Below are 12,139 nucleotides of genomic sequence, written 5' to 3'. Positions count from 1 at the left end.
TGGCAGATAATTTTGCTTAATACAGTGACCTAAAACAAGTACACAATAGATCATCTTATAATAAGCGCATAACCTAAATGGAAAATGTGAGATATATTGACTAGATTTAAGATCATTTCACTTGACAAGAGACAGCACTGTTTTATCACTAATAAACATGTTTTTTTTTTGTTTTGTAGTTTTTGTTTAGCATCTGCATCACTAGTGTGGACATTTATATTTATTTTTTCTGTGTTTCTGTGTATAACGTACAAAATGCTGCTGAGTTTCAGTCTGTGGATAAAAAAATGACTAATTTGAGGGTCAGAATTCAGCAGAAACACTGCAGGCACAGAAGTAAACTAAGCAAACTAGTTCTTGGTGTCTGAAGTGACAGCAAGCCGGGTGCCCACCTTCGTCTGCGCTCTCATGAAAGGAAATCCCACGCTGCACTTGAGGAAGTCCAGCTGAACCAGCTCGCAGGAAATGCCCTTCTCTTCCTGCAGGAGAAACAGACGTGAGCGAAAGCAGAGACTGAACTACAGAACAGGATCACCATGCACAGCACTCTAAGCTATTGCGCTCAGCCTCAGGGGGCAATGACTCGAGGCACTGAGCGAAGCAGCGATGAGAAATGAAACGGCATGTTCTGGTGGACACCTGGAGAAAATGCAGCAGAGATTTTAATGCATATAAACAGCTGCTTATCAGAAAAACACTAACATTAAAAAAAAAAAGAACATTTTATTACTGCATGCATGTCAGCAGAGTTTCCGCTGTATATGAAGAGTTTGTTTGCAAAAAGTTACAAACTCCATCCTTTAATAATCAAGCTGACTGTAGTGAGTTACTGTAAAATGCAGGACCTTCTGAACACTAAGTTTTCATCTCTGTACCTGCTTGTTTTATGATAAAGAAAGTTCAATATTGACCTTAAAAGAAACCAGTGTTCATTCATTTACATAAAAAAATAGATAAAATAATCAATTATTGATTAGGTTAGGTAGGAATTAGGTATAGAAGGAAGGAAGGAAGGAAAGAAAGGAAAAAAGGAAGAAGGAAAGAAAGAATGAAAAAGAAAGTAGGAAAGAAAGACAGAAAGAAAGGAAGAAAATAGGAAGGAAAGAAAAAGGAAAAAGGAAGAAGGAAAGAAAGAAAAATAAAGAAAGAAGGAAAGAAAGAAAAAGAAAGAAGGAAAGAAAGAAAGGAAGAAAGAAAAAGAAAGAAAGAAAGGAACAATGAAAGAAAGAAAGAAAGAAAGAAAGAAGGAAGGAAGGAAAGAAAAAGGAAGAAAGAAAGAAAGAAAGAAGGGAAGGAAGGAAGGAAAGAAGAAAGGAAGCCTGTGCTGCTCCAGAACTGTCTGAAGCCAGTTCAGCAGTTCATTTAGACTGTAAAGCATTTACTTCACATTAAAAGACTATGAGACAAATCAGATTATTTTTGTGTGGCTGTTGTAATTTTTAAATCCTCCAGTTTAAAATCTGTTACGATTCACTGTCGTCAGTCAGATTGTTCCTACAAATTCAAAAGTGCAGTGCGACAGTCGTGATACAGAAGACAGAGCTATAAACTCAGAAAGGAGCACTACTCTTCATAACATTCACAAACATTGCATAACATGAACGAAAACACAGCACACTCAACGAAGTGCACAAGTGCAGAAAATGGACAGTAACCTGCAGACGGCATGTTTGGAAGCTTGTCCAAACACGGCGTAACTTCTCCAGCTAGACTGTGTAAACAGCAGGGCCCTGACCCTCGCAGGAGTGAGCATTCCTGGAGTGAGAGTTCATGGATCTGGCCCTGTGCGCATGTGTGGGGGGTGTTGGAGGGCTGAGAGCCATCAGCGCTCTGACAACAGAGCTGATAAAACAGACGAGCTGGCGCTCGGAGAACGCCGCGCTGGGGAAGGAGCTCTACATGAGGCTCGAGCCGTACGCGCTTTCCTCTTCCCCAGTTTACACTGCAGCTATTTTTAGTCTAGCTGTAGAAATAACAGGAGAACCAAGAGCGGAGCTGCAGGAAAATAAATCAACAAAGTCTGAGGAAGATAAAGGGGCGGAGGAGCTCTGTGTGTTTATGAAACATGTATTCCTCGCAGTTGGCAGCACTTTAGGAAGGACTTGGGCTCCTCGGCTCAGTATATTTGACTTGGTTTGCATGTTTGCTCTGACACTTTTGCTTCCTCACGTTTTTGCTATAGATCATTTGGCTCCCTCCTGAGTGCACATCGCTTTTTATAAGGTCAGTCCCAAGTGGACGGATGTCATACCCCTTCACTGAATCAGCCTGACCCGCTAAACCTGGCCTGCTCCCACTGACCTGACCTGTGAATCACAGCATTCATTTCAAACTGAACTCTTTACAGGGATCTAATATTTCTATTTTTAAGATGGCTGTAAGCTTATTACAAGATATGACTACTTTCTAGACGTTTTACTTGATTTAATGATCTTAGTGAGTCAAATGATCTCACTATATTGGCATATAATTTTGCTGGTTTCAAGTGTATTCTAAGCAAAATTATTTGAAAATTTAGTGAGATCATCTGACTTGTAAACATTGTCTTGAAATAACCAATAAACTTAAACAGCAATTTAAAAATGAGAAATATTATAGTTGGGACGCTGTGCAGAATGTAAATAAAAATAGAATGCAATGATTAACCATGTAAACCATATTTTTAAAGGACAATATTAAAAAGACAACATATCCATCCATCCACCCATTTTCTAAGCCGCTTCTCCCTCAGGGTCGCGGGGAAGACAACATATCAAATTTTAAAATTGAGAAATTGTATTACGTTTTGAAAAATATATGCTCATTTTAAATTTGATACAAGCAACGTGTTTGACATTGTCTTGCTGAAATAATCAAGGCCCCCCCTGAAAAAGATGTCATCTGAATGGCAGCATATGTTCAACATATCTGGTTCTCTCCTTTTAGCTAAGCTGTCATAGTCAAATCTGCCAGAGTCATTAGCCACACTCTGTAAATGTTTACATCCCCTGTTTATGTACAAACAGATAGAATAAAACTAATTCCATCTCCCTGCTTTCTTTCCGAGTATACAATCACCCACATGTCCAGCTGAAGGACGACCGACTGCCGAGCCCTCCTGCTACCCACTTCAGACCAGCTGCCCACATCCAAGCTGCCACCACCTCCCTTAGACTAGCTGCCCACCCTACACTGATGTTCTCATAGACTCCTAGTTATTCCTAATACCAATATTACTGCTATTAATATTAGTAGTATAATCACTTGTAGGTAGTTTGACCAGAGGAGGATGCATCCCCCCTGGTGAACCTGGTTCCTCCCAAGGTTTCTTCTTCAGTTCTGAGGGAGTTTTTCCTTGCCACTGTTGCCCCTGGCTTGCCCACCAGGGGAGTTTTGTACATTTTTACACTCCTGTTAAAACTTTGTCTTTTCTGAAATTCTGTAAAGCTGCTTTGTGAGAACATCCGTTGTAAAAAGCACTATGCAAATAAATTTGATTTGATTTGATTTGATATGCTGCTCCAAAACATGTATATTTCATTCAGCATTTATGGTGCCTTCACAGATGAGCACGTCGCCCATGCCATGTGCACTAATGCCCCCTAAAAACCATCATGAATACTGGCTTTTGAACTGTGCACTGATAACAAGCTGCGTGGCCTTTAGCCTGGAGGACACAGTGTCCACGATTTCCAAAAAGAATTCGTCATGATTCATCGAACCACAGGGCACTTTTCCACTTCCCCTCAGTCCATTTTAAATGAGCTCAGGCCCAGAGAAGGTGGCAGCGTTTCTGGATCCTGTTTATGTTTGGTTTCTTCTTTGTGTTTTAGAGTTTTAACTTAACATTTAACATTTGTGGATGCAGTGATGAACTGCTTTCACAGACAGTGGTTTTCAGAAGTGTTTCTGAGCCCATGCAGTGATTTCCACTACAGATGTCTTTTGTCTTCATGTCTGTTTTTAATGCAGTGCCCTCTGATGGCCCAAAGATCACGGCCAGCTAATACTGGTTTTTGGCCTCGTCCTGTACATACAGAGATTTCTCCAAATTCTCTGAATCTTTTAATGATATTATGTACCGTAGACAATGAAAAGCAGAAGTTCTTTGTTGCTTTATGTTGACAAATGTTCTCCTTGAATTGCTGCACTATTTGATGGTGCAGTGTTTCACAGAGTGGTGACCCCTCCTCATCTTTACTTCTGAAAGACTCTCTGAGATGCTCTTCATACCCAATCATGTTACTTACCTGTTGCCAATCAACCACCAGGTTTTTTTTTTCAGCATTACACAACTTTACCAGCTTTTTGTTCCCCTGTCCTAACATTTTTGGAACGTGCTGTTGGCATAAAATTCAAAACGGGCAAATATTTTTCAAACAGTTTCAGTTTCCACATCTGATTTGTTGTCATTGTACTATTTTCAATTAAATATGGAGTTTAAATGATCTGCACATCATTGCACATCAATGGGGCTGTAGATATCATCATTGCACATCAATGGGACTGTAGATACATCGATTAAATTTAAGATAATTTCACTAGACAGGACATCAGCTTTGCGACAGCCTCACTATTGCTATCAGCTTGCTGATGTTGACATTAGGCTGTAGTCAAAAAATAACATTACTGGTCTTTTACTTTTTAAGCAGCTAATTTTCCACAGACAAAAGAAACAGATGCTCAGCTCTATTTCTGTTTTAATTTGTCTGCTGCTGTGAATTTTTCATCTTTTAATTAATCAGATGCTCTTGTTTTGTTTGTGTGTTTTGAGTCCTCAATCACAGAATGACTCTGAATGACTTTGAATGCTTTGATGGACTACTCTCTGTCCCCTCAGCCTCCCTTGGAAGAGTCTAATTCTTCAGTGACCGCACTTCCCCTCCACCTCCTACAACTAAGGGAAGGGAAATATGACCTCTAGCTCTAATTAAAGCCCCGCAGTGGCCCTGAGCAGACCCACAGAGCTGTGATGGAGCTTCTGGGGTGGCTCCAGCTCAGCACCCGGTTAAGGTTGCAAGAAAAACAGAGAGACTATAGAACCCAGTATAAAAGAAGAGGAGCACCAGAGTTCACACATGGCCCTGCAGAGGGGGGAAAAGCCCCTGTGGGAGATCCTCAGGCCCAACCTCCGCTGTGCGAGAAGGTTCATATCAACACTGCCGACTCTGAGCCAACCTGAAGTCATTAGAGGGTCTTACTGCACCTACAGTAACACAGCAAACACAGTGCTGACTCAAACACCCGGTCTCAGCATTGCTCCTCCCCTCACCAGCTTTTGGATGGGTTAGACCTTCTACAACAGGAGTCTCAAACTCAAATTATCTGGGGGCCAATAGCCAGGTGGTTGTCTACAAGGTGGGCTCAGTAAAAAATACAGGAAAAATTACAAAGTTTTTGTCTGTCATCATCATCATCATTAACCGCTTAGTCCAGATAGGGTCACGGTAGCAGTTGGGAGAGCAGAGAATCCCAGACCACCCAAAGAATCCAGCTCATTCCCGGGGACCCCAAGCCACTCTCAGGACAACTTGGAAATATAATCCCTCCAGTGGGTCCTAGGACGACTCTGGGGTCCTGTCCCAGTAGGCCGTGCCTGGTACGCTCCCACCAGGAGGCGTCCAGGGAGCATCCGGATCAGATGCCAAAACCACATCACCTTTTGTCTAACGTTTTAACTAAAATATGAAAATTTTAATAACATACAATACTGTGCGTAAGTTTTAGCCATCTAAGCAAATTTTTAAACAACTTACCTCAGCAGTGAGTTTATCACAATATACATTATAATAAATTCACATTCATAATTCAAATAAACATAAAAACAATAAAAAGTAACAAGAATTTCTTGGGTCCCTATTTTTCCTTGATACCTTCACAGTCACCACAGAGACTTGTTAATATCATCAATTACATCATGAGCACAATTTAATGAAGCACTGATTGGTCAAACCAGGAGCTGCTTTTTAACTACATATAATACTGGGCTTCCTCGAGGAGAGGTTCGAAAATGGTTAAACAAACACATTAACATCCAGAAAATCACTATATATATATATATATATATATATATATATATATATATATATATATATATAAGCAGTCTATAGAAAAAGCACTCTATTGTTAACTCTCATACTTCTTCTTATTCTTCTTCCACAGTTTTCTGCGATTAAAACAGCCCGAACCGCTTAACATACAGACTCTGTTCAAACTGCATTTCAATGGTCTCGGCGCTGTGACTTGTGCTATGTATGTTTGGAGTTGATCTGATTAAAATTAAGTTTAAAAATTAAAAGCCTTCAATAAGAATGAATGGTGGAATGTTCAGAACTTCAAATTCTAAGTGACATCGATGATGTCACAGCAGGCCACTCAGTCTCTCAGACACAGCTGTCACGCAGGGAATCTGCTTAAAATCCTTAAACTTTCACCTAGAAACTCCATTTCAGTTTTAAATATTAGAGAAACCTGTTTTAAATGGTTTCTGAAACCTCAAAATATCTCATCATTTTATCAATTAGCTTTAGAGTTATGAACATTTATTTGGCACTAGTCACAGAAAACTGTCCCATTCACTCCCATGTAAATTTCTCAAAATCAGAATCTGCTTATTTTAAGATTTTCTCTGTGTTTAACCCCTCAAGGGGTCTTATCTCACACCTTCTATCTATTAAGTGATAGAGTAAACATTTTCCAAGTTGACAAACATGACTGTTTGTTCAGAGGGTGCAAATTAGACTCAAATAAGTCTTCTCCACTAAGAGCTGCATAATAACAGAGTATGAATCGTTATGAAAACAAAATAAGAAAGTAAACTTTGCATTTTGATTTTAGTTTTTTTCTGCGCTTCATGAAGAAAAGCCAAAGCCAAAGTGAAGTTTGTATTTTCTTTTGTCTGTTAGCTTTTTCATTTTAGATTTGGAAAAACCAGAATAACAACTAAAATGAAAAGACAAACAGGCATTTACTGAGTTTAGACTCAGTTCTCTCAGAATTCACTTACAGTCAATAGATTTATCTGCTCAGGGGGAGAGCACTGAACAACCCATGTTTCTGCATGCTGTGTGCAGTTACACATTTCCACCAGAGAGATCTCCAAATCCCCAACACCTACACAGAGCAGCTTTAATGGCATCTTAGTCAATGTTTATAAACAATTCCTCTGTCACCACAAAGCACAAACTACTACAACTAGTATTATTATTATTATTATTATTATTATTATTATTATTACTGTTATTTAGTTGGAGCAGTAGTAGTATTAGTAGTAGTATTAGTTTTTCAAACTGAAGGAGAATGTGCTGTATATGGTTCTCTACTGCACCAAAAAGGGTTCTTCTACTGTTACAAACTTGAAATTGTAAGAATAGCAGAACCCTTTTTTGTGCTTCATTTTAAAAAATATTCCAATTAGAACCACATCTAACACATTCTCCATCAATCTAAGCAACTATTTCACCATGCAAAGAACCATTAAAGCATTAAATGGTTCTATGAGTGTTCATGATTCTATACAGATCTGGTCTTTACTAAAGAGCCCTTAATTAATCTTTTTAATTAAGAGTGTGCTAGTAGAAATACATGTGTAGTTCAATAAATACTGTAGCATGCAGTTAAATTAAACTTACATTTAACAGTTTAATTATGAGGCTCTTATTATGAAAGCATGATAGTGAAGTTACTATGAGTGAAGTGTTGTTAAAGGAAAGCAGTTAATTGTTTGCTCTCAGTGGATTAGTTTAATAATTCAATTCATTTCTTAATTGCTCTGCTCTGAATGTCATGCTGAGTCCTGAATAAACCCACGCAGGCAGGTTTAACTGACTATCACTCTAAATTAGAATAACAGCTGAATTACATTTCTTGGTGGACACTTGGTGGATAACTAAGTAAATGTAATTAGTTTCTGTACTTAATTTTTTTTTGTGTATCTGTACTGAAGTTTTTCCATTTTGGGACTTTTTACTTTCACTCCACTACATTTCAGAGTCAAATATCTGACTTTTTCCTCCACTACATTTTGAGAAATCTGTCATTCCTTTGGTTTCTGTGTGTGTAAAAATGTAACATGTAACAAACGAAAGAAACACAACGCAAGAACACAAATCAGGCCACAGCGCTCACTTTGTTTCGAGCTTGTACCGACCCGGTGCAGCACACGGTTCTACATAAAATTTTGGGAGAGTCTGTTCAACATAAATGATGAACTAACCTAACTTTGTGTAAATAGAGCACAATATAGAAATATGTCCACATATGCAGTCGTGACTACTGTGTCTTTTAACTGAATTTATACAAACACCATTTCATTTTATAGTAAATTAGTTTGGGCTGGTTTATGTTTATGAACAGAGACCTACAGATCAATATAGTAAAGGAGCTCATTTGTGATCCTGAGTTTAAAGCCAGTTTTTATTAAACTTAAACTTGTAACTAAGTTGTAAATAAATCTTAAATTAAAACTTTGCTTGTTTGTAAAAAGTTATTTCAGAGCCACTCGGTTCTCCCTGATGGAAACTGTTTACCTTCAGTGTTTTGTGCTTATGATCATTTTAATAGACGTCAGCGTCACTAATTAATGACCTTCTATTAAAAGACTGGTTTACCAAGAGAGACACTGGAGGATTTTCACCTAAAATGAGTTCATGAAGCGAGTCTTGTTATAAAAATGAAAACAGGACATCAGAGCCATAATGAATCTTTTAGTACTTTTACTTTTAATACTTAAGTATATTTGAAGGCAAATACTTTAGTACTTTTACTCAAGTGTAGGTCTAAAGGGAGGAACTTCTACTTTTACTGGTTTAAGAAGTAAACGTGTTCTACATTCCTCCCTAAAGCTGCTGAGCAGCTTGGCAGATAAAGCCAATCTGAGTCGACTGACACTGGATATCCTACACAGAGACTATCTCAGTCCTATGTTTCTGTTTCCTCAGTGAAAGGAAGTCTACACATTGCTGGATTGTGAGTAAGACGAGTCTGGTCAGTGTCTCAGCAGGGTTACTTCACAACCCGTCCAATCAAACAGGAGGAAATGTTCTTACTCATATTGCTGATAACGGCAGAATGCAATCTGGCAGAGAGAGAACCTGCAGCAGATGCTCGGTTCAGCTTTTTATGTTAACATTTACATTTACGGTGTTAGGCAGACCCTCTTATACAAAGCAGCTTACAATTTGATCAATTTACACAGGTAGGCCTAGTGTTAGGAGTCTTGCCCAAGGACTCTAATGGGTTTAGTGTAGAGTGCTGACCCAGGCGGGGACTGAACCCTAGTCTACAGCGTAAAAGGCAGAGGCGTTACCTACTATACTATACCACTATATACCCACTACACTACACAACTGCTATATACCCACTACACTATACCAACCACTATATACCCACTACACGACACCAACCACTAAACACCCATTACACTACACCAACCGCTATATACCCACTACACTATACCAACCACTATATACCCACTACACTACACCAACCGCTATATACCCACTACAATATACCAACCACTACACTATACCAACCGCTATATACCCATTACACTACATCAACAACTATATACCTACTACCCTATACCAACCGCTATATACCCACTACACAACACCAACCACTATACCCACTACACTACACCAACCACTATATATCCAGTACACCACATCAACCACTATATACCCACTACACTACACTAACCGCTATATACCCACTACACTATACCAACCACTACACACCCACTACGCTACACCAACCACTATATACCCACTACACTATACCAACCACTATATACCCAGTCCACCACACCAACCACTATATTCCCACTGCACTAACCGCTATATACCCACTACACTATACCAACCACTATATACCCACTACACTACACCAACCACTATATACCCACTACACTATACCAACCAGTATATACCCACTACACTACACCAACCACTATATACCATGACACTATACCAACCACTATATACAGACTACACTACACCAACCGCTATATACCCACTACACTATACCAACCACTATATACCCACTACACTACACCAACCACTATATACCATGACACTATACCAACCACTATATACAGACTACACTACACCAACCGCTATATACCCACTACACTATACCAACCACTATATACCCACTACACTACACCAACCACTATATACCCACTACACTATACCAACCAGTATATACCCACTACACTACACCAACCACTATATACCATGACACTATACCAACCACTATATACAGACTACACTATACCAACCGCTATATACCCACTACACTATCGATTCTGCCGAATCCAGAAAGCATAATGGTGTGTTAAAGCTGGGCAGTGTACACTGCAAAAAATGACAAACCATCTTAAATCCAGTCTAAATGTGTAGTGGGACTGGCTGCTACATTTCCTTCAAGGTCAATGAAGTATCGTTTTATTTATCTGTCTGTCTGTGTCATGACTCAGGGAAACTCCCCCAGCATTGTGAACTCCGTCTCCCATGAAGCCTATGGGGGACCATGTGACTGCGAACTCCCCTGTCAGATCGGAGTCCTGTAGGAACTCCATATCCCAGGAGTCAATAGGGGATCACGTAACCAGTGATGATCGGCTCCGAACCTATCACCGATCTTGGTCACCCGATTACTGAGGGCTTCCACCTGTGTCTGTTATGTTTTGATTAGAGACACTTGGTATTTTAACACAGACTCTTGCAAAAACAGATTGCGAGGTACTGTTTCACTTTCGAACGTACTGAGCGTCTACCCTGATTTTCATGTGCTGTATTTTATCGCTGGCCTATGCTTGTTTATTTCTTTTGACTTAGATTTCGCCTTGCCTTCTTGGTTTTGTCTGATGGTTTGTGGGATTCATGTGTTAGACCTAGTTTGCATGTATTTTTGACTACGATTCCTGGATCTCTCTTTCTCTATCTCTCTCTCCTGCTCTCTCTATCTCTCTCTCACTCTCCCTCTCTTTCTCTCTCTTGCTCTCTCTCTATCTCTCACTCTTTCTTTCTCAGATCAGTTCAGTTCTCTATCCCTATCTAGCTCTCTCGCTCTATCTATCTATCCCTCTCTCACTTTCTCGCTCTCTTTCTCTATCTCTCTCACTCTCTCTCTCTCTCTCTATCTCTCACTTTCTTTCTCAGATCAGTTCAGTTCTCTATCTCTATCTAGCGCTCTCTCTCGCTCTCTTTCTCTATCCCTCTCTGTCTCTCTTGCTATCTATCAATCTCTCTCTCTCTATCTAGCTCTCACTCTCGCTCTCTCTCTGTCTCTCTCGCTTTGTCTATCTCTTTCTCTCTCGCTCTATATCTATCAATCTCTCGCTGTCTATCTCTCTCGCTCTCTCTATCTCTCTCTGGCTCTCCCTCGCGTTCTCTCTCTCGCTCTCTCTCTCACTATCTCTCTTGCTCTGTATCTCTTTCCCTCACTATCTCTCTCGCTCTCTTTCTCTCTAGCTCTCTCTTGCTCTCTAGCTCTCTCTTGCTCTCTAGCTCTCTCTCGCTCTATCTCTCTCACTCTCTCTTGCTCTCTCTATCTCTCTTTCTATCTTTCTATCTATCTCTCTCTTTTCTGAGGTTTAAGGCAGCGTATTTCCTTTAGAACATTTCTAAACTGTATATACTTAAAGGGACAGTTAATTGGTAGGCTGTATTTTCCTTCTTGTCATTGAAGGTCCACCAGAGAATAAATGTGCCAGATCCAGTTCAGCCCACATCAGTGGCTCTGTGTCCCCTCCTGTTTCCTGCATTTCCTCTACTATGTTTTTTCTGCAGATAAGGCACTAACAGCATGTTACCCTTATGTGTGCATCCATCACTTACCCTCTGCAGGAAGTTGATGTAATGAACTTCCCTGGAGAAATTTAGGTAGATGTTGGTGTCGTAAGCGTCATCTCCAGCGTTTGAGATGGTTAAGTTCAGGGAGATGTTCTTCACTCCTCCCAGAGCGAGATGAGGCCTGACGTGATGTCTGGTTGGAAAAGACGATGAAGAAGTGGGAGCAAATTAAATCAATGATATTTTCTTCTTCTTCTAGTCATTCTGGTGAGTGTAAGGGCTGAAGAGACTAAACAGGAGTCTGCAGTCGCATGCAGTCTACAGTCGCGTGTAGTCTACAGTCACATGCCGTCTACAATAACGTG

At 39.9% G+C, this 12,139-nt stretch overlaps 1 protein-coding gene across 2 annotated transcripts in view; it reads right to left on the bottom strand.

Moving 5' to 3' along the window:
- Window positions 1–12,139, bottom strand: part of itga9 (integrin, alpha 9) — a 162,129-nt gene that overhangs the window by 34,591 nt on the left and 115,399 nt on the right. For both annotated transcript variants that reach the window (XM_017702652.2, XM_017702651.2), the window contains exons 18-19: window positions 11,820–11,967; window positions 393–479 (exon numbers count right to left, since the gene is read on the bottom strand). In XM_017702652.2, the coding sequence (XP_017558141.1) occupies window positions 393–479; window positions 11,820–11,967 (235 nt within the window). The remainder of the gene's footprint in view (window positions 1–392; window positions 480–11,819; window positions 11,968–12,139) is intronic.

Source organism: Pygocentrus nattereri, chromosome 5 (assembly GCF_015220715.1).
Source record: "Pygocentrus nattereri isolate fPygNat1 chromosome 5, fPygNat1.pri, whole genome shotgun sequence".
Classification (NCBI taxonomy): domain Eukaryota; kingdom Metazoa; phylum Chordata; class Actinopteri; order Characiformes; family Serrasalmidae; genus Pygocentrus; species Pygocentrus nattereri.
This window is presented reverse-complemented; position numbering and strand designations above follow the sequence as displayed.